Source organism: Phaenicophaeus curvirostris, chromosome Z (genome assembly GCF_032191515.1).
Source record: "Phaenicophaeus curvirostris isolate KB17595 chromosome Z, BPBGC_Pcur_1.0, whole genome shotgun sequence".
NCBI classification, from domain to species: Eukaryota; Metazoa; Chordata; class Aves; order Cuculiformes; family Cuculidae; genus Phaenicophaeus; species Phaenicophaeus curvirostris.
In genome coordinates this window covers 40,199,488-40,223,599 of record NC_091431.1, presented here as the reverse complement: position 1 = coordinate 40,223,599, position 24,112 = coordinate 40,199,488, and the positions used below count along the sequence as shown (strand labels likewise).

The window sequence follows — 24,112 nt, the reverse complement described above, 5'->3', positions numbered from 1 at the left end:
GAAGTTGATTATTTAGCCATCAAATCTAACAACAAAGGTTTCTTAGCAAATTCATCTGAAATTAGCCCTAAATTGCCTGAAACCTTATTCCTTACAGTAAGTAAATAATTACAAAATAAGCTTTAGTCAGGTGACTGGGATGGGGTGCATTTGTCTAAATATAGCAGTATACCTCTGATTATGTTTTATAGCTTTCCCCTGCATACAATAGAGAAAAAAGCATTTCCTAGGTGCAATGCAGAAATTTTTTTTTTAGATATCCACTGTAGATGCACTGACTTGTCTCCATGGGCTATAAAGAGAGTCAGATCACAATACCCACACTGGAGGAGTCTCATATTAGGCAAATCGCACCTCACTGTAAGTGCAAGCATGCAGATGTGGCTTTCTATGCATTTCTACTGCCTTCCAAATTGAAAATGCTGCTGTAACTGCAGGCAAATATAAGGATTTTTTTTTTTCCATTCTAAGATGAAGAATATTAGAAATGTATGTTAATGAAGAAACAGTTGGTAAAATAAAGGTGATAATAAACTTATTTTCATTTCATAAGAGGAAAATATCAGTTGCTTAGAAATAGGCTCTGTTAGTAGTAATTTCAGCAAAAAATGGGGGAGACAGTTGTATTTTAATGCTGTTGAAAGTTGCTTGGAAATCCAAGTTCCTGAGATGGTAAACAGATCCATTCACTTAGTCTCAGTTAATACTTCGAAGACTGCTCACAGGGAAGACATTTGGCTTTCACTGCAACAAGTTAGTGTTGCCAGCTAATAATGGCAATCTAAAGCCATGTAACATCTCAGTTTGATCTTCTTTATTTTAGGCCTGACAAAAAGTTAGCAGCGATTGGTATATTTCTCTGTATGACTTCAGAGTGAAAAAAAAATTACTTAAAGTAATGCCTAAAATGTAGTCACATCATTGTTTCATCTGTTCTCTCCTATAGCTGGTCAGGTCATAAGGCACGATTCTACAAGCAGAGTATTAAATGCCTGCATTGGATATTAATATTTTTCTCATAGTTTGTATCTTATCATTAAAACTTTATTTCCTTATGTCTCTTTGGAATAATTAATTTTCTTACATTTTCAATTACATGCAAATTTTATTTGCTTTATCTTGCACACAAGAGGTTTCATATGGATCAAGCAACAACAAAATCAATGGGGCAAAACTACATGTGCCTACTGCAAAAAGCAAGTTCCTACCAGAAAACCGGTGACTGAGTACAGCTGCCTGTTTCTGCAATCACAAAGCTTCTACGGTGATAGATAACTCACCTGCCTGGCTAAGTAATTGCCAAAAGGTCTCAAAACCTTTCCCCTTGTGGCAATACTATTTAAAAACTGAGTCTACAATTAAGAAAACAAAATGTGAGAAATGCTGACGCTAGGCTGCCTAGTTTCAGCTATAATCACAAAATGGAAGTAGGCTTTGTCGCCATTAATCTTGTTTCTTCATAATCTCAAGAATACTTCATACCTGGATCATGCACCTAGAGAAATCATATAGATTAAAGGATTTCTATAACATACAGCAGCTCTGCATAACTTGACATTAGTAGCGCATTAGGGCAGCTTGCTTTTTGTTCTCCTGAACTGAATCTTTTCTGGCAGTTCTGCCCACTCAAAAGTTTCTCCATGAGGCTATCCCGTGCGATGCAGCTGAACTGTGCTGTACAAACAGGTCCATGCTGTTAAAATGTGGCTTATTTCTAGCATCTTCAATAAACACCTTTTACTTCACAGCCCCATAAGAGAAGTGTCCCATTCCTCACTCATTCTCATTCCATCTGCACCAGAAGGACAGGTTGCTCTCCTCTGGCTTATGTCCTGGTCTTCATGGATATCAACTAATGAATTTTTTTTTCCTCTCTGTATGCCTTTTTTTTTTTTGGTGTACTTTCTCTAAAGTATTTTCAATAGACAGCAGGGAGTCCAGGAGGCCAATGTTAAAGCAATTCTCCAAACCATTCCTTCAAACCTAGTGCTGCACAGAGCAAGGTTTCCCTTTCTGAACAGTTATTTAACTGAAATAGATCAGAAAAAACTTAATCTGCAAGAACTAAAACATTGATGTAGGACAAGAATATCTGTAACATAATAGAGGGCACACAAATACACATTGCTCGCTCTTACAACAAAGTGGCTGAAATATGGACTCGGAGGTCACTAACAAGAATTTTGCCTGATATGCAATTTGCTACTTTGATGCAATGACTATGTATGTGACTCCACGTAACTTCTTGCTTCCTTTTCATTTCATGTAAGAAACAAATCCTGTGGGGGTCCATATAAAATTAATGGCAACACTGGACAATACACAGAAAGTTATTATTCACATATGAAAATAACGACCTAAAATATTGACAGTTTTCAGTCTCAGAAAAGGGACTGAATTCCTGAATCTACTCAAAGAGAATAACTGCCCATTTACCATACCAGTTGTTCAGGGTTTTATGTAGACCACAGCATGTCATAGCAGGAGAGGCTGAGACATTTTGGAGGAAAGGCGGCTTAGGAAGAGCTTGTGCATGTGCATAAATACCTGACATGAGTGTGGAATGGGGCCAGCCTTTTCTCAGCGGTGCCCGGGGAAAGGATGGGAAGCAATAGGACAGACTGAAATACAAGAAATTTCTTCTTAACCTTTGCAATGACATGTTTTTTTCACTGTGATGGTGGTCAAACAGTGGAAGAGAATTCTGAGGGGCATTGAGGACTCTCCCTCTTTGGAGATAACCAAATCCAGCCAGGTATGGCCCTGAGTAACCTGCAGTAGCTGAGCCTGCCTGACTTTGGGTGCGACTGGACAACCTCCAGAGGAAGCACCACCCTCAGACCTGCCGTGATTCTAAATGGAGAACTTCATTAGAAGTACTTTAATGAAAGCTGTTTATTTCAATGTCTGCTTACATCCTCTGTGCTCAGAAGAGCAATATATACAATCCAGTTCCTTCCATAAGAAAGAAAAAAAAAAAAGCAAGTTAAAACCTGAAATTATAGTAGTCCTGACCTTCAAGCTCACAGGCTCAGGCATCTGACTTCCAGAATTGAAGGTCTTGAAATGAAGAATACTTTTGCCAGTGTGCACCTTGCAGTATTTCTTTTTATTACTGCCAGAAACTAAAATTATACTATTTGTGAGTATATACTGCCTGTTGAAAATACTTATTTATTCGTATATTTATGTTTATGTCTGCAACATTGACAACTTACTGAAAATGATCCCACATACTTCTGGGCCTTTACATCAACTTACTTGTTGTATGTGATGTACACAATGACTGATTTGTGCCAGTATTTATTATCTTCTGGCCTGAAGTTTGGATAACTAATTATCTGCATAGTTAGATGAAGGGTGTTTCTTACTACAAGTGATTTAGAATTACCGGGAAGGAAATGTGATACTGTATTTTATTATAACTATAGTATCCATGCACTAGTTTTCTGCTGCTTAGGTCTCAAACCAAAGCAATCATATCACCCCTTCTGTAAAGACGAGAGGACAGAGAAAATGGGAAACATATCTAGCAGAAAATATTTACAGTGATCTTTCATAATTTCATCTGCTGTTTAGCAAGGCACATTATCAGGTTTCTCATCTTTCTTCTGAGTAGGGCCAGCCAGCCAAGACACAAAATCAGACTTCCTCACCATTCATCTGCAAAGCTAGGAGCCTATATTTATATTTCATTGTTGCTTTTTTCAGCCGAGAGGTTCAACAGGATCTTCAGCCCAATTAGCTAAGGATCAAGCAAGCAACTGCATGCCATCGCATGCAGCAGAGCACAGAACTTGCTGCTCCCACAGGAGATCAAGCCCTGTGACAAATGCCATGATGAAAAAGCTCTAATCAACAACAGCAAGGCTGGCCTGTTACAGGAGGTGTCATCCCACTTGCTAGAGAAACAGTGTTGTAATAATAATCAGATTTCATCATTAAACCATCTGGGTACTACAGTTCTCAGGTGAAGTGAGAAGCCGTATGTGCCTATCAGGATTTGTAAAAATTGTTCTATTGTTTCAATGTCGATATCACCAGAGAAAAAAACACCTTCCAGCATTTTATGCCCATGCTGAAACAACATACCCTTCAACTGTTCCCAGTGGCATGGAACAATATCCTCTTTTGGTAACTCTGAACTTTGTCAGAGTTTGAACCTAAAAACTTAAGTTTGAAGACTTTTTAATGTTTCTAAATGAAATGTCTTACGTTAAATCACATCTTTTCATTCCATGATCCAAATCAAGGTCACCAGATGGCACTATTACACATTGCCTTTCTGATTTCAGTCTCTTAATACACAAGAAAAGTTAATAATTGTGGAATAACTGGTAGAACTGGTACTGTAGCACCATATTTATTTGGGGGCAAGTGTGATGAATAGCATCTCTGATTTCATCTCTGCAACCTTAAATTCTTAGAGAGGAGCTGTCCTCTGAGAACCAGATGCTCTTTCACAGATTTAAATAGAGACACCATAAATGGGAAGAGACTGTTCTTCTGTTATTTATGTCTCTCTCTGCTCAAGGACTAGCATCTATCTGTAATGAGAATACATCACAGCAGGAATGCACACACGTTCGACTATGCTGATTTTTCCTCCTTAGTAAGCAGAAACCCTCTGCTGTCTTTATACTAAGATTAAATGCCCTGGGCAAACTGTAAATGTGTACTTTTCCAATTATACTGACAGAGGGCCAGCATATCCAAGCTGCATCTTGGACCCAATCAAAATGCATCTGCACACCTTCCAGCAAAATACTGTGTCTATGACAGTGAAAGCTGACATTTGAACCTCTCTCTTGATTGCCCTTGTCTCTTCTCTTAGCAATACGAGCAGAAATATTAACCTCAGGATTCCTAATTGACATGACACTTAAAAATACTCTGAGCAACTCTTGATATGTATATTTCATAATCACAAAGCATTGCTTATTTCTGTGGATACCAGTTTATGATCCACTGATACATGAGTCATGAATAATTCCATAACGTGTTAGAAGAGTAATTTAGACTTGCTAATGCTTTAAAGTTGTAAAGTTCTTTTAGGTTTTCTCAGATACGGTTTTGTTGAAACTTTATGTAAGCCACATATCAGTTTTGTATTGACTCACAGAACAAAGAAATAGTCTCTGTAAATAATTACTTTGCTTTCCACATGTCCCATTATATATGTGTTTTGTAAACTCCAACAAACCCAGAAGTGGTGAAACAGAGAAAAAAATCAGTCCATGAACTTTTTATGCATGTGATGGGAACGGCCAACTGTCACAAAAAGTCCCAAACCACACATGGTTGACTGGATCTGCCTCTGACAAAACACAGTCCTCCCTCCTACATCTTGACTGGGATTTATATGACAGTAGTATTAAGGAAAGAAGTTTACTTCATGATAAGTGTATAATTGGCATACATACTGCATTAAAGATGTTGGCATCCCTGGTTAAAAAAAAAAAAGGGAAACATCAAAAACATGACTGTTTCTGCTGATAAGGAGCCTAATTTTTCAGTATTGTGTCTGATCTTGCTGTCTGATCTCAATTAAACTTTTTCTTCTAAATTCCGGTTTGGAGGGTTCATGCTGGCCTGGACATACAATACCCAATACCTTTGATACCGTTTCTCACAGTATTCTGCTTGAGAAACCGTGTACCTGGCCTGGACAGGCACACACTCTGCTGGGTAAAAAACTGGCTGGATGTCCGGGCCTGAAGAATTGTGGTGAATGGAGTTAAATCCAGTTGGAGGCCAGTCACAAGTGGTGTTGCTCAGGGCTCAGCGCTGGGTCCAGTTTGTTCAATATCTGAATTCTGTTCAATGACCTGGATGAAGGGATTGAATGTAGTTTTAGTAAGTTCACAGATGACACTATGCTGGGAGGTAGTGTCGATCTGCTTGAGGGTAGGGATGCTCTACAAAGGGATCCAAACAGGCAGGATCCATGGGCTGAGGCCAATGGGATGAGATTTAAGAAGGCCAAGTGCAGAGTCCTGCACTTGGGACACAACAATACCATGCAGTGCTACAAGCCTGGGGTAGAGTGGCTAGAAAGATGCCTGGTGGAGAAGGACCTGGGGGCCTTGGTTGACAGACAACTTAATATGAGTCATCAGTATGCTTATGGGGCAAAGAACGCCAAAAGCATCTTGGCTTGTATCAGAAACAGCATGGCCAGCAGGACCAGGGAAGTGAGTCTGCCCCTGCACTCAGCCCTGGTGAGGCTACCCCTCGAACACTGTGTTTGGTTTTGGGCCCTTCACAACAAGAGAGACTTTGAGGTGCTACAACATGTCCAGAGAAGAGCAATGAAGCTGGTGAAGCGGCTGAAGAACAAGTCTTATGAGGAGCGGCTGAGGGAACTGGGGTTGTTTACCCTGGAGAAGAGGAGGCTGAGGGGAGACCACCAGAAAGGTGGTTGTAGACATGTGGGTGTTGGCCTCTTTTCTCAAGTGACAGGCGATAGGACAAGAGGGAATGGCCTCAAGCTATGCCAGGGGAGGTTCAGATTGGACATTAGGAAAAATTTCTTCACCAAAAGGGTTATCAGGCCCTGGAACAGGCTGCCCAGGGAGGTATTTAAAAGATGGATAGATGAAGTGCTTAGGGATATGATTTAGCAGTGGACAGGTAGGGTTGGGCTTGATGATCTCAAAGGTCTTTTCCAACCTAGGGATTCTATGAGTCTAAGTGGAACTAACCAAAACCAACAGAACTGCCACCACAGGGCTAGCAGAAAATTGCCAGCAGTCAGCACATACAGTTCAATCACATGAAGAACATTTCTCCTGTATTTCTTTTTTAAGCTCTTATGCATTTTTATGAGGAATAAATTAACTTTGTCTGTAGTAGCACCATATTTTGAAAGTACAATGAAAATGGCAGCAGACTCTTCCATGGGAAACAGCGCTGCATTTTACCAAAAGTAAATTCATGAACATGGATATATTCTTTATAGATTTCTGCTCAGAAATGAGTAGTTCTTCTCAACACTGAGCTTTCAATTCACCCCATGTATCTTCATGAACTTAAATAAGCTCCTAACATTAGAAGTGTAGCACATGTCCTATGGTGATAGTTCTTTTTTTCCTTAAGCCTAGAAAATGTAAATTTCCAGCAAAATTCTCCTTGCTAGGGGGCTTAATGTTGGGCAATACAGCTCCCTTCCAATACAAATATTAGCAAAATACACAGTGTAATGAGCTTTTCCTCTATGTTTGCTGTCAATTAGCATCTTAATGGTCACTGATTTCTGCACAGAGTATGCTGCAATTACATGAAGTTCTTCTAGCACTCTGAATTTACCCAAAACCCAGAAAACACAACAATGGTAATAGTGCTCTAGTGCAAATAAAGTCAGTCCTATGCAGCTGGCCAGCTCTCTGCAATGCACAATCTCTGGCTGACATTTGGAGCTGAAAGAACAGATTCTTCTAATCTTGGCATCAGAAAGCTCTTAGCTATGTGTTTTGACACAGGTTGCCAGGAAGGGTTTCTTGGCCCACACTTCAGGAAACAGTGATGCAAGAGCCTCAGCCCCTGACAACGTCTGGCAAACCTGACACATCAGAACAGAAGAGTCAAGATACTAGGAAAACAGGTAAGTCACAGATCCTTGTCAAAAATTTGCTGGTTTTCCTTATCCTCCCATTGCTCTAAAAGGATTGGTGAACAAATTGAAGCCAGTGTTTGCCCTAGAAAAGGTCAGAGAGCACTAGCTAAGGCCTAGCGTTGGCCAGCCCTCTGCACACCACTCCTCCATACACCTTCCTCTACACTTAGGAAGAATGTACTTATGCCTCAGAGGGGTGCCAAGCAAAGGGAAGATGGTAAATTTCAGGTTTTCCATGGCAAAATACAGTAGTATGTATGGTACAAAATCTGTGGTTAATATGACATAACATATTATGTGGCACCAGATCTTTTGTCTTTTAAAAAAATACCTGTTTCTCAATATCAATTTCGTATCCTTATGTCTTACACTTCCCTATACTGATACAAGATGATGCTATAATTGCTACTTTGACAACTCATCTAAAGCGCCAAGAAAGGGTGGTGGTCAGAACAGACTGTAACAGGAACAGACGCTTCATGAGCTAAATGCCACTGTCTTCATTCTACACACAGACATTATAGTGCTTATTATTTTAAAAGTGTGACATCCAAGGAGATCCAAGTGGGTTGGTTTTTTTTTTCCCACAAATGAATAACACATGCATATGATTTTACAAGTCTGAGGGTACATGAGACATAGTGAAAGAAATAACTTACCCGAACTCAATCAACAAGTATGAATGAGCCATGACTGCAACCTGATTTCCTTTTGTAAAGAAGCTGTGTGCACACATGCTTCCTCTCAGCAGGCTCTATTCCCTTGCTGTATTGTAATATTTGAAAACACCAATTAGCATTTAATTTTGAAGAACAGCTTCCAAAGGCAGTGAAAAGCAGATGGAGTAAGAACAATGTAATCTGAATTTTCATTATCAACCACTCATTTTTCCTTTGGAAACTGAAGTTGCAGAATCCTAACAAGAGTTTCCTCATTATTTTAGAAGCTGTATACAACTTAATTCATTCATTGTAAATGCTCAGTCACCCACGTTGAAGGCTAATGGAAATGTAATTAAATAATCAAAGAATGGCTTAATTAGTTAACCAATACTGTAATTCTCTGAAAGTTAAAATTATACCTCTTCTAATAAAAAATATAATCTAGCAAAATCTTCATGAATCACATATGTTAACGGTCTCCGTGGCTGCAGTGTCAGTGACTTTTCTACAGCTAACTTTATGACTCATTAGCTTATTTGCCACACACACCTCTTTAGAACCACACATGATACCATACTGACCTGAATACCAAGGGAGCAAATGAAATGTTCACAGACTAATTTAGATTCACACACCTAAATGAGTGTTTTGTTTTCCTTAGTGGCAAAGAAAACCAGTAATTTTGAAACACCTGTATCTCAAAGGTGACTGCACAAAAATTACATTAGGCTGTCACTCTCACCACAACCTGATGCAATTTCAAGAGTTAGAAAAGGCAACATCATGATATGTATTCACGCTACTGCAATAAAAGCACAGGAGATGGCTTTTCACATTTTATCAACCCTACTGCTGTAGGTGATTTCCCAGATTAGTTTTGCCCAATTTCAGGTCAGAAGAGGATTAATCCTTATAACAAAGATCCAAGCCATGCTTTATAAATGCCAATTTTTCTGTACTGATCACAGAACCAACCTGAGGAGACTATATTCATAGGTCAGGCAGCACAGATAAGCTAGATGAATCTGCGGCCAAGACCTGGATTCTGCAATTGTCTAAGTCTTTAATTTCTCATTGGCAATTTTGAATGCGGTTCAACTAAATCTGAAAACGAGTTAGTTTGCCTTTTTATTTTTGCATACTATTTTTCTATAGGAAGACCAGGTTATTTACAGAGAAGAGTTCTCTTCCACTGTATCAGTCATAAAAACGTGCCTGTACGTGTACTAACTAATTAAGTGCAGAGCAGTAGCTCTTCCTGCGTTTCAGAAAGTAATTAACTGACTTTATGCATACCCAGTATTCCCCTTAAAGAGATGGATTCCCAAAAATTTTGAAGGCAGTAGGGGTTTCTAGGGATGAGGTGTCTGAGAAAAGACTATTATGGGCTCACCAGATAGTAACTACTTTGAGATTTATCAATATTCCAAAAACTACGCACAAGACTGGAGAGATCAGGCTGTGAAACACTGAGTGCCCTTCTCCAGTTAAGTCCAAGGACACAGAAAGCTGATAAAGTCTGTTTTGCTCGCCTTGAGTCCAAAAGAAATTACTTTATTTGCTAGGGGTGATTTAATATGGAAGGAGAGCAGCTCAGAGGCTTGGAATTACATGGTGGCACAGACCAGAGAAGCAGCAAGATCATAATTCTCAATGTCCTGACTTTAGGGCTTAATTTCACTTTCATCAAAATGACTAGCAAAACTTGGCATCAACTTCAAACTTCACTTATATTCAGTGTAGCCTTTTCCCTCACAAAACCAAAACCTTCTTACAATTACAAAAATCTGCACCTATAGGTTTGTTCAAGTCTAATTCACTTCTTCCCCCTGCTACTTCTCCTAATATTTTTGAGAGGGGACAATAATTATGATGAGAAGAATTCTTAAGCATAAAATCTACTAACATTAATAACTGGCAAAAATGGCCATTAACAAGATTATGCTTACCAAGATACTTCAAAAATAGCATGACACTAAATATGAGTCTCATATATGGTATCTGGTTTGCTCACTGGTTTCCACCAGCCTCACTGCTACTGTATCCACCACTTTTCTCTCAGATGCCACATGTTCTGTCTTGCCTCAAGATTACTTTGCTGCCAATATGCTGACCATTGTTTTCATTGCACACAGTAATCCAATCAAGCAAACAGAAATAAACCTTCCGACAGCACACTGCACAATGTTGTACAAGGCTTGAAAGCCACGGGTTTCTAAGAAGATTAAATGAAAGAGAGAACCACATCTCAACCCTTAAATCCAAAACTAAGGCATGAGTTTGCAATTCAGTGCATGCCTATTACTGAGCTTACTGCTGTTATTTTAAGATGAGAGTCTGTATTTCTTCACACATGTCCACGTGTGACATCATAAATCAACATTTCTTTTCAATGGCCATTAATACGAAAGAAAAAGTTGCATGGTTCTTTTTTTGGTTGCTAAATATATATACCATACCTTACATTCTAAGTATCCTCATGGAATTGCTTGCAAGCAAACAGAGAAGGGAAGCTATCCAAATAATTCAATAAGTAATTTCAATGCTAATGTATTTTTTGGTAACTATTTTTAATAATTTTATTTGCAAATAATTACTATTATATCCACAAACATATGTACTAATATATTTGCAAATAATAAACGAATGAGTGTGGTGACTTTTCTATTCCTTTGCCAAAGAAGAAATGCTTTCTGGGTAGATACTATTAATTTAAATTCATGCCCCAACTTACTGCACAGTTTCTTGCTTATGTAACAAATTTTAGTTACTGTAATTCCAGCTGTTGGCCTTTCCTCTGAATAAGAAATGGCCTTTTCTCTGCATGAAATGTCATGTAGTATAGAATAGTGCCCTGGGCCACTCCCATGATAGAATCAAGTCCCGATTACCTCACTGGAAAGCGAGAAATCATCACTCTCCAGTGATGCAGACCTCCTTTCTTCTATCCCTGCAGAGGCACAGGAAAACGGGCCTTATTATATTAAGATATAATAAAATATGTCAATAACTCAGTACGTCATGTCCTCAGCCTCAGGCAGAAGTGATTTGTTGTTTGGATGGATTCCAAATTTAAGGAAAAGCCACAGACATAATTCTTTAAACAGCTAATCTGGAAAAAACCTATGAGAAATGTGCTGCATAGTAATTTTAAATATTTGAGTGAGTCTTGTGGAAATGGGTTACTAGGCAGAAGACAGACGAAATGATGTAGCAAGCATGCACATTAGAATCCTAAGGATCTGCACTATATCTCATTGACCTCTTTTATGACCCACATGGCACCGTTCAGACTCACAATTATGTGTCCATGTGTGTATGTGTATACACAGATGTGCCTACAGACATTCAGAGAGTAATTGGTTCCAGTACAGATTGAGTATAAGACAATGAAAAATTTACAAAATCACTTCATTATAAAGTGTAGAGTAAGATTCTGAGTGGCAGCATGTAGCAATTTTATCTCAGAAATAGAATCCAAAAATCAAAGGCAATATTCCTCCAAAATTTAGTCCATGATCCTTCTCTGACTAAATTTCTGAGCAATTTTGCCACTGGTTTTGAGTGAGAGCAGACCCAGGTATTCTGCCTGTGACTTCCAGAGAGAATTTAGCATTGCTGTGTCCGTTTCAAAGACACATACATGTCAAAACCTCATACTGAACTGGAGAACTTGACTGTTCTGTTTTCAATGCAGAGAGGAAATCATAACCACTTCTTAAGCTAAACTTTGCAAACTATTTCATAATTATTTATATCACTGCAGTATTTAGAAAGCCAGTCAAGATGAAGCCTTCAAATAGGATATGATTCCACCCAGAAACACTGTAAATTAAAACAAAGTATAGTAAATAAATACAATGAATATTAAGAATAAAGCAGAAAACCAGGACCATATAAATAACAATAAAATTATACAGAAGGAAAAATAGCTGCTTGACAGCAACACGCTTTCAAATTACATCAGATGGCTGCTTTAAAAATGAGTAGCTAAATAATATGAATGATTTCTAACTACTCCTGGACAAAGCAAAACCCCCAAATCTGCCTTTTTTTTTCCACTCAGACACATGATTGCAATAAATTTTAGCTAAATGATAACTTGTTGATTGTGCCTGGTAGCAGTAAAAGGGATTTAATTAGTAATCTGGTAAAAGCTTGCACCACTAATTAAACAATAAAATTAATCTCATTAGTCCCAAAAGAGGAACTCAAACTCTAGCATTACAAGCCCTGCAAACTTCAACCTTATCCTTTAGGCAAAAGATTAAATAACTGGACAGGTCCCAAAAGATGACCCTGAAGGTCACCAAATGCAGGCTGTGACAGTAGATGTACCTTTTCCTTAGTGTTCTGTAGCTGCTAGAGCTACAAAATCTACACTTTGATAGCAATGTGAGAGGTGAAAAGTTTACACTAGCTGGTTATGTAATAAATGTCACTGGTATTACCACTGACTTTAGACTAGACTCCCAGCAGTAAGCAGTTAAGAGGTGATAATGCAGGATTAATTCCTGAGGAAAATTTGTGATTGATTTGTCAGTGTAGTATGCAGTACAATTTCCCTGCCATCTTTATTCTGACTCGAACAAGAAATTATTTTGCACCAATCTATTAATCCCTGAAGTGTAGCACGTCATTGTGGTGTTAATAGCACTGCACACACACCTTTAAGCCTATTCTCACACACTCACCTTAAAAGAAGTCATCCAAGATCATTGCTATTCATGGCTATTCACGTAAATAAATACAACTTCAATGATATGGAGGACAATGGAATAGTAATGGAATACTGCAAAACACAGTAACTGTGCAGTAACTATTCTTTGAACTGCCCAGATGAAATCGTATCTGAAAGGGACAATAAAATTACTCAAAGTGAGTCACTGTTGACTAAGGCACTGCAGTAGTTATTCCACCAGACAAAGCTGCTTTGGAGGCAACGTGAGGTCTGAACAGGTCTGAACGGTCCACCAGCTGCAGAAACAAGTACATGTTCAATACTTAAAACTCTCATTGACCTCCCAAGCCGTGAGGCTCAATTCTACTGCCATCTTTTCCTTTTTTTCAGATAGTAACACAAGAAAGCCAATAAATGACTAAGAACAACAAATAGCAACTTTATTTCCTTAAAGTTACAGGTACTGCCTGCAAAATAATTAAATATGTAGTAATGAAAACAATGTATTTTCTGTCAGATGTAATTGGTTTGCAAAAATTATGCTCTAAGTCTGCTTTAGTTTAGGATTTTCAGTTTGTCTGTAACAGTGATCTCTGCTTAACGTGACCAATACAATTGGAAGAATTTCACACACAAATTTACAACAAAACTAAACTAAATCCAAACCATCTAAACTGTCTGTTTTCCCAAAGAGCAAAACAGACCACCAGCATTACTATTTTGACTTAAGTACTATCATACAAAAGATGCTGCCTTCTACCAGATGCATCATTGGCTGACACTTGCAAAGATCTATTGTTAGAACATACAGAGAAATAAACTACTTACTTAAATTGCCTCCTGGACATCTTTGTGTAATAAATAATCAGCAACTCAGTGACAGCTCAGATAATGACAAAAAGAATGATCGCAGGCTAACTATAAAGGTTAAGTGTAACAACATACAGAAAATAAAAAACATGTTGAAACATTGTTCTTACCAGGTACCCTGAATGACATTTTTCTGTCCTGAAGTTATGAGGGGAGGGACTGTGATTTCATATTGCTGTCTAAGCATCTAGTATGATGCATGCTGGATTATTATCTTGGTATTTTGGTATGAAAACTAACAATAGTTAAAACATTTGCGTTTCTGTTAAAATAGAACAATATGGAGTCAAGAGCATTCTATAATAAGGAGTTCTCATTCACAGCCCAGATTTCCAGAACTTTGAAATGTAGAGTCAAGTATTACTAAGGTATTTGGTTTGTACTGATAAAGGAAGATAATGATTTTCAAGAGAAGTACCCAACGGGAGAGGGAGGTGTTGGATTAAAAATCACAAAACTAGTCACTTTTCTTTTTTTAAACCAGCTTTATCTTACCTTATGATGCATCAGAATGCATCTGTGCATAATAAACTCATCACAATTATCTGATTTTGCTTTATCTTGTCATTTTAAGTTCTAAAAAAGCTGCCAGTGCCAAGAAAGGATTTGAATCTCTAGTTTCTGCCAACAGCATGCTCATTGCTGCACAGATTAATAGAATCAGCCATTAAGTTAAACAATAAAAAGTGATATTTAAAAAAAGAGCTGGCTAAAATACAATGGAATATGGCTGATCTAGCTAGGTTAAGGCCAAGGAAATACCGTTCCTTATTGTACAGAATTAGAAACACCACACTAATGATAGTCTGCAGGTCAGGCAAAACATTTTAGACCACTAGGAAGAAATTAACGAGTCTTATTCTTAATATTTACTTCATAAATAGCAAAAAAGGTTACTAAATAGATAAGAGGTGTCTTAATTGTTAAAGGTATTACAGCAGTTTACTTCTCTCTAAAACACCTCCTCATCTGCTCTATACCTCCTGCATGAAACACTTCTAATACTCATTCATCCCACACATATCTTTTAAAGTGTGACCTTTCAAACTTCTTTTGTCTCTCTATTTCTTTGCTTTACTGATTAAAATCAGATTATGAATTTTGGTCTAAAGGACCAAGGGAAGAAGCTATTTTAATTCTGAAATACTGGTAGTGTATTGATTGCTTTATTAGAAAGCACTCACTGGTTTTGTGTATTTATTGTCTGTACTTAAGGGGTAAAAGGTTATAAATGTCCAAATCCCATGTTGCATTGCACCACCTTTTTAAAATATACAAACATCCAACTACAAGCAACAGAGAATATGAACGCGGACTGTACATTTTCACAGCATCACAGAATCTTCTCCAACATAGGTTGGAGAAGACCAGCAGGATCAAGTCCAATCATTCCTATCAAACACTAAACCATGCCCTTCAGCACCTCCACCCGTCTTTTAAATACCTCCAGGGAAGGTGACTCAACCACCTCCCTGGGCAGCCTGTTCCAGTGCTCAATGATCCTTTCCGTGATTTTTTTTTTTCTGATGTCCAGCCTGAACCTCTCCTGGAGGAGCTTGAGGCCATTCCCTCTCGTCCTGTCCCCTGTCACTTGGGAGAAGAGGCCAGCACCCTCCTCTCCACAACCTCCTTTCAGGTAGTTGTAGAGAGCAGTAAGGTCTCCCCACTCAGCCTCCTCTTCTCTAGGCTAAAAAAACCCAGTTCCCTCAGCCACTCCTCATAAGACTTGTCCTCCAACCTCTTCACCAGCTTTGTTGCTCTTCTCTGGACTCGCTCCAGAGCCTCAACATCCTTCTTGTGGTGAGGGGCCCAGAAGTGAACACAGTACTCAAGGTGCAGTCTCGCCAGTGCCGAGTAGAGAGGGAGAATAACCTCCTTGGACCTGCTGGTCACACAGTTTCTGATACAAGTCAAGATGCAGTTGACTTTCTTGGCCACCTGGGCACACTGCTGGCTCATGTTCAGTCGCTGTCAACCAACACTCCCAGGTCTTTCTCCTCCAGGCAGCTTTCTAGCTAGTCTTCTCCTAGTCTGTAGCACTGCACAGGGTTGTTGTTCCCCAAGTGCAGTACCCGTCATTTGGCCTTGACCCAGCATTTGACCTTGAACCCAGCATTTCGCCTTTTAGATTTAGTCCTTTCAAAAGCTTTCTGCACAGGTTGCCAATTTCTATGGGGAAAAAGCCTGGTTTTCAAACACCAAACAAGCGTGGGCCTTAACCTAATTTTTAAGAACTGTTCCAACTATTATGCTTCTATATCACTTTATGTTACAAAAGCACAGTGTATGAATTCTTCCAGACAATTTCAGAACAAGAAAGGAACCAAAAAGGGATGTTTTCTCACCTCTGCAGTTGGCAGTAGAAAACTGACTCCCTCTAATAAGAAAAAAACAAACAAAAAACCAAAACCCAGATCATTAACAAGACAGAACCACTTCACCAAAACTTAATTTTTTGGCATGTGTCCCTAGCTGCTTAGGGACTATCACCACCTAGAAAGACTAAGGCCACCCTAAAGTCAGCAGTGCTCACATCACTGTACTTCAACACCCTCAAGGCTGCAACAAGCACTGCCCTAGGACAGCTCCTACCACCCGAGTCCCACACTTTAGAAAAGACAGATACCTACACACGTCCTTTAAAAACCTTGTGTGGAGAGCTCACCATTGTCTTTTAAAACAAGGACAGAAAAAGCAGGGCAGTCAGCTGTGCCTTACCATTCAAAGTTTTCAAATGATGAGCAGGACACCACATAATATGAAGAGTGAATGCGGTTGATATAATTGTGTAAGAAGTTTAGCACTCTCACCACTAGAATCTGAAAAGCTTGTAAAAGCCACTTAAAAAAAAAGCCACTTTCTTAAATATTAGCCTGGGAGGTAAATTTGGAGAACTAGGTTGGAGAAAAAAGAGATGATTGTGGGTTATATGGAAAAGCAGTATCATGCTGCCTCACCTGGGTCTGGCATTTCTCAGTGAGCCTGGAAGCAACACTGGCAGCATGATATTGCTTTTCCATCTAACCCACAATCATCTCTGTTTAAAAGTAAAGCTCTTTCAGAGTTTAAGTACCTCCAAGCAGGCAGATATTTTGAGGTCTGATATGCTGATCTGGGAATTGAAATTCCACCTACAGTACCTGGTAGCTCCCATATTCTGTTGAGGATCTGGACCAAAGTACCCAGGACTGGCGTGACAGAAAGAAAAACACTTATAAAGCCTCCAGGCTCTGGGACTGCATAGTCCTCTGTTTGTACAGCTCCTAGCACAATGAATTTAATTTTACAAAATATAGTATGGCAAACATTTGCCAACACAGCTGGGGTTTTTTCAGCCTCAAAGAAGTATCATTTGACTTCTTTTTAATTATATGCTTTTTATTTTAAAATACATTGATGGATATGTGGTCCCCTTGCTGCTTATTAAAGGTGGCACAGTTTTAGGCTTATTTTTCCCAGTACAATTAGGAAGGGTTGAGTAATGAATTTTTGTGGAGTGCCATGATTTAAGTCCATTTAATGAATACTACATTTCCATGCTGTCACTTTCTATTCATTACCAGGGTACATACATACAAAAGTAAGAGACTCCAATAGTGAAAATCACTATAAGCATTCCTTTGTAAACAATAAATTACTGACAGCAGCTAACATAAACTGAAAATTGTATCCATTTCCCTGCACTATTGGTTGCATATCTGAACTGTCAGCCTTTGGATATATCAACAATAACTCTAAATGGAATCAACAATGCTAAATACTCAAGGCAAATTAACTGACAGTTACTGCTACTGGAGTAGCATTAAGTTAACACAGAAGTAACCTGCAAGTTTTTGAGACAATAAAAGCAAATAAAATGTAACACAAACCCAGGCTTTTATCAAAACAAAACATGGTGCAAAGACAATGATGATGCTCATGTTCCAAACAGGTATTTAAAACAATGCAAAGTTCTTGCATAAGATCCAGATATTCATAGCTCTATGTTCACACACATGCTTGCACAAGTAGATGAACTGTGAAATGTCTGTAGAGTAAGACTCTGAACTCCCTATGAACTACGAAGCATCACTTTAAAACATCTTCTGGTAGTGGTGAGTAAAGAAAGGCTATTATATAGGTAAGAGTTACAGTTACTGGGTCTGTGGTTTCAATGCTAAGAACCAACTACAAACTCAGACCTTCCACTGATTCCAGTTTTCCTGGTACACATGCAGGTTATTTGTGTTTTCCTTAAACAAACACATACTGGATCACGTAACAGTGACTGTGTGTATGCAGTATTAAAAGCCGCCATGCAGAGAAGTGCCTAAAAGTCCTGTTAGTAACCTCTCCGTTATAATTCAAATATTGCCATTAAATACAATGTGGCAATGCTTGAGATCAGTATAGATCTTAAAATATCACACGCAAGCTATTCAGGTTTCTTAGGACTACAAAACTGGCAATAAAACAATGTCAGATTATGCCTTGTTGATAAAAATAGCTCATTTTCCAAATGCAGTTCTCTGTAACTGTAGAAAAATGGGAACGGTCCTATATATACCATAAGCTATTTATCTAAAACGGTACTGTCAGTGAAACAGATGTCATTGCACAATATCCCTTTGCCACCCACGTTCTGTTCTCCTAGTTGCCAAACAAAACTGTTATGAGTTATTTAGCAAGCAATCAGATTCAAGTATTTCTGCAATGATCTCCATGCTACATTAAGGAAAAGAAAGTACTTACTAACTGAAATGCAATTTCACATGATGTTTTACCGTGATCTAATATATTCAACACACCTTAATGAGTGTGAACTGTGAAGGAAAGACTGAAACCTTTGCAGAAGGTAAAAAAGTCTTATTTTTAAGAAGTTTGTACATCAGTTTTTTTCCGTTTTCATCTTCTAATACATTATACTCAATTTCAAGCTTTTGTTTTTAAACATCTTCAATCAACTGAGGAAGATGGAGAATTAATATCAGGGTTTCCTCCACAATCCTAAAAAATCTTTGCAGAATTACTACATACCCTAAAAATCACACTACAAAATAAGTAGGCTGGAAGGGACTTTTAGAGGTACCTGTTGGTGGAATTGCACTAGCTACTGTAGGACTCATTCAGGGTATCCAGCAACATCACTTGCCAGGACCAGTCTTGGTCTAAATATGTCATATGACACCATACATTGTAAAACTTAGCCATTGGTTTTTATTCTGTTTTCTCATACTGCCTCGCTTTTTGAACTTTCCTCCTTTTTTCTATCCTTGGCACAGCAGAGTTCATCAGTAATAGACTGCCATTACGCTTTCCTGAGTGTGAGATGGGTCGGAAACTATTCAACAGTTTGAGCAGGACCTTGCCAATGTGTCTCATGAACTCTGAATTCAAAAATGACTGCAGTCTGTTCTCATCAGTGTCACCAAATTGTTGCCAAAATTCAAGTTATCAGGCTTTCTCAGCCTGTGCTCTTTAAGGACCTATATTATATTATTTCAAAGTTTGTGAGAGGAAAATAGTAAGCACAATCAAATTCATATTGAGTACTCGTCTGCATTCACATTTTACAAGTAATAGATACACTATAGAAAACAAGACCAGAAAAAGTAGCTAAGTTTGAATATTCACAGTTTTCTAACACAAAAAATGCCTTTAATTCTTAAGAGCAGGAAAGAGAAAGGAATTTAAAAGGCATCTAGAGATATGCATGCATTCTAGCAATTCAAAGAATAGATCTAGAGCAAATGACAGACAAGCAGAAAAAACATTTCATAAGACATTCTTCTCATGGGAAATACTATCCTTCATGAGAATATAAAATTTTCTTCAGCCTTTCAAGATGACTGATAATAAAAGTACTGAAATTAACATTAGACTACACTGTAATATGTTAAGAGGCTTTCCATCTGATCAGTTTTTTACTCTTTGATACTTGTTTGCTAATAAACCACCCAACCCTCCATGTACCCAGCTTTAACATGCCCTATTTAAGCCTCTCAACTTTGTTGAGCTGCTTTCAGATAACATCACAAAGTCTTACAGATAAATATGGCAGGCGCCCTTTGTTTTCTACCAGAATGCTTCCCAGTTTGGCAACAGGAGAATCAACAACAGATAGTCGGAAGGAGTATTGCTTAGAGGAAAGAAGAGAATTTTCTATGTACTCCTAAAATAACATTCTTTCAAGGCACTCTAACCCATAGATTCCAGATAGCTGCCTAGCAATTTTCTGCCCTATAGGGGTAAAAAAAAGAGTGAAAAAGTTTCCAGTACAAACAACTGAAGTCACAAATTCTGCATCTGATAAACTAATCTGATTACATATAATTTTATTTTGACTTGACCTAGCACTTGATGACTAGAAGCAATCTAGGCTAACAGCTAACACTGAAGAAATTACGCATCCTTTGCCACCAAAAGCTGTGACTATCACTTCCACAATACTTTGAGTCCCCACTGGTTAGGAAATAAGCACCCACATGCATTACATTCACTACCAGACATCAGATCTGAGACTACAAAAACATTTAATCCTTTGCTTTAGGGAACAACTTCCAAGCTGAAAATCCTAGGCTTTCCTATCAGCTTTGGAACTACATGCCAGTTTCCCCTCCCCGCCTCTTTTTTCTATTTGCTTGGGGTTTTCTTTTTAAATCTGAAATTTAAATCTGAAAAGCAACAAGTTCAGTGACATTCTTTGCAAAAAAAAACCAATCTGTGACATCCTTGCTGTCTGAAAATAAGTTCATTCATCCTCTCAAATGTTATTGAACTGAACAGTAATACAATTAATAATGAGTTAGAATTTCAAAGTGCTAGCTGGATATTCAAAAATCTGTCTTGACAGCACAACTCATGGAAGAAATGCATGGTTTGATACCTACAGAAGCTATTTTCCCCAGGAAGCAGAAAATACATATTAGCAAAACTGCAACAAAACTAGAGCATCTTTAACCCTCTCTACTCCTCAATAAATACATAATTTTATAATTTCAATTAACCTGAAGATGTTTTTCATAAATTTACTTGAGGAGATGTATGATGTAAAGTGTGTGTTTTCAGGAAAAGTAGGCATTTTTCTGATTTTTTTCATCCCTATCTGAATTCTGTGCACCTATACTACAAACAAACTCTAAGAAAAAGTAATTAATATATTAAAAAATAAACAAGTGTTCCTAAAGGTATCTTTTTAAAATCAAGTCCATCTATGGCACTTTAAACATATCTTGTGTTCAGTTCGGCTCACAAATGATTTATTCTTCTGTCCAGTTGAAAATAACTGAGCACTTACCACAGTAAATAGCTTGTCTACCCCACCCTATAGACGGGACAACCTAATGCAGCTGCTTTTTGTACTGTATATTGAATAAGACTAGTTATAGGATATTCACATCTCCTTCAAATCCAGTTTATGGACAGGTGAAGGTGCATTAAATTGTTGCCTCACATACTGCAAACTCTCCCTATCATTACACATACTTAGCACAAACCCTGAAAGTATTTACAACTTACTGTGAAATGTTACATTATTTAGAAACAAATGAATGTAGTCAAAGGAGCCTTTCATTCTTAGGGCAAATACTTTGATGATGTTGAACCTTCTTTTCATTTTCTTATAAATCCTAATTATGCATTTTTGAGAAAGATGCTGATTTTGGAAAAGGAACAGGAAAAAAAGGAAAATATAAAATTACAAATAAGTGTACAGGTCCTAGACTTCACTAGAAAACAAAAAAAACTCAGAGTTTTTGTGGCTTGTCCTAAAACTGCAACCACCTGGATGTACCGTTAAAATATCAATCTTTCTCTTTAAAGCCAGGCATAAAGGCAGAATCATCAACCTTCCGTGAGCCACAGGCAGGTAGCCTCTTTCTATAGTTACAAGCGTTCCATCTCCCTATTCTCCTGTTTATGTGCCTCTGCTCCTATACCAGTGGATTGTGCCTCTTCTGAATAACTCATGCAGAGCTGTTAAACAAAGGAAACAGAACAGTGAATAGTTCCCTGATAATCTGAATAATTACCAGATAACAAAATCTCACCCGATGACTAATAACCCTATTGTCATAAACCACATTTCAATATCAGAAGTAAACATCAAATTAACACACATAGATACATACATAAGTATCTGTGTTCAGTTTCAGAAGTCCCTTAAAACATAGCCATCTCTAAAAAGAGAGCTGTTTAAAACATGAAGATAATTGCTGAAGACCCTCCAAGCTTCTGTGTGTGAATTCCCTTCTCTACTTGTGGGCAGATATTAGGCCAAAAACTAGTTTGTTTAGTTGCAAATACCATGAATGGGAGACCACCGCACTTAAACAGATGATCTCTGCCTTTTGCCATTGTTGTCACTGTTTTTCCTGAGCCTTTTTACATATAACTGCTGCTAATAAAAACTGGACGTTAATATTGCATATAAGCATCGGCAGATCAAAAACATACATAAAAATACCTTTGAATAGTGTTCTGAGTTCTTTCTTGAGGTTCTTTAAAAAGCCATTTTTTTCACCAGATTCTCCTCAGATACTGTTACTACTTAATCCAAAAGCTCAGGGGAAAAAAAAAAAAAAGAGTAGCGTATCTCATGCCTCATCAATGTGACAAAATGCTGAGTAAAGTTTTATATCTTTTTGCTGACATTTTTCCTTGCCTTCTGTTTGATCAGGATCATTCTGGAGTTACAAGCTATTGATTTACTAGAGGGCTGCCTTACATCCTATGTTTCCAATTCTATTGTACTGATTAAACAAATAGACCTTTTAGCAAAACAGAACTTTTTTATATTACTTACTGTGGTATATTATGATTGTTATGATATAGAAGGGCTCTGGAGTAACATTGACATTGTTACATATATTCTAATTAAAAATTGACCAACCTTTCCTTCAGCATCTGCTGTTGTTACCTTCTCAACCTTGTTCCTGCTCAAAAATTTCTTCACCCATTCTTCTACTTCAACATTGAACTTCATAAAAGTCACATAGCAAAAATATGCCGTCAGGAGTGTCACGCTTTCCCACCACATGATCAAGTTATCCAGAAAAAAGATGATTAGCAAGATCAAGTCAACGATGTAAAAAGACACATCTCGAAAGAGCGGCCACCAAGTAAGGTTCAAGATCTCTTTGGAAAATAGAGCACACATTCCAATAACAAACAAGATATTGAACACAGCAGATCCCACTATTGTACCAATGCCGACATTGCTGTGGGATATAAACACTCCTATTAAAGAAGTGAAGAGTTCTGGGGCTGACCCACCAGCAGCCATGAAGGTTGCCCCTGCCACATCATCGGATATGGCCAGTTTTTCAGTGATAACAGTCAAGGAGGGAACAAAGAACTCATCGCAGACTATGGCTAAGGCTATGAACATGTAAATCATTCCAATTACATGGAGGATCACTGCTCCCTTTCTTCTCTCCTCAAGAGAGAAAAGGTCCTCGGGGTACTCTCCCTTGGCAGAATCATCTGTTGCATTTCCATGCCCAGCTTCGTGTTTCATAGAACTGTGTCTGTCTGGAGTGCCATTTTCATTCTGTTCTGGGAAATCCAACAGAGTTCTTTGGTGCCCACGCACCGGCTTTTGGCTATCTAGGTTGCTGGCCCACACCACACTATGGGGTTCCACCTTAAAAAAGGCACTAATAGAAAGAGAGAAAGTACTAATGGCCACTACACTGACAAGAAGCCCTATAATTCGTATCAGTCTCAGTTTTTTCCTAACATTCTGGTGCCATCTGCAACCGAACAGCGGTTCCTCCAAACACCATTCCTCCACAACATCAGCAACAGTTTTTTTCTGAAGAGCCATTTTGTGTTCCACGTGAGACGCTGACAGAGTCAGATGGATTGTTCCTTCATACTTCTCTTCAGCTTTGAGATGAGAAGTGCTTGAAGACTTTTCCCAGAATCAAGTATGTTTATTCATCATAGGAAGTATTTTCTTCATCAGTCTTAAAAGGACAAACAGATATTATTAACATTAGTGAAGCAGCATGTGATTAGAAACTTCTAAAAAGCATATTACAGACTGGATTAAATTCAGAATTTGAGGTAGAATATTACCAGCTACAATATCAAACCTTGCCACATCCCATCAGAAAACAGCAACGATGTTTGTTTCAGTAGTAACCTTGCAGTCTATCAATACTCAGATCATCTTATGCCTCTCATATGCCTCCAAGCCACTGCTCTCCTTGGTTGCCTAGTAGAAGGTAAAATCAGTCCCCAAATGTTGCGTAAAAATGAAGAAACTACTATTTTAATGGATTCACCAAAGACTACTGCCTT

At 38.2% G+C, this 24,112-nt stretch overlaps 1 protein-coding gene across 4 annotated transcripts in view; it reads right to left on the bottom strand.

The window, feature by feature from the left end:
• Positions 1 to 23,770, bottom strand: part of SLC24A2 (solute carrier family 24 member 2) — a 105,276-nt gene extending 81,506 nt beyond the window's left edge. For all 4 annotated transcript variants that reach the window (XM_069881199.1, XM_069881201.1, XM_069881200.1 and 1 more), the window contains exon 1: positions 22,698 to 23,770. In XM_069881199.1, coding sequence (XP_069737300.1) covers positions 22,698 to 23,633 — 936 coding nt within the window. In that variant the 5' untranslated portion in view covers positions 23,634 to 23,770. The remainder of the gene's footprint in view (positions 1 to 22,697) is intronic.
• Positions 23,771 to 24,112: the final 342 nt, after the last annotated feature.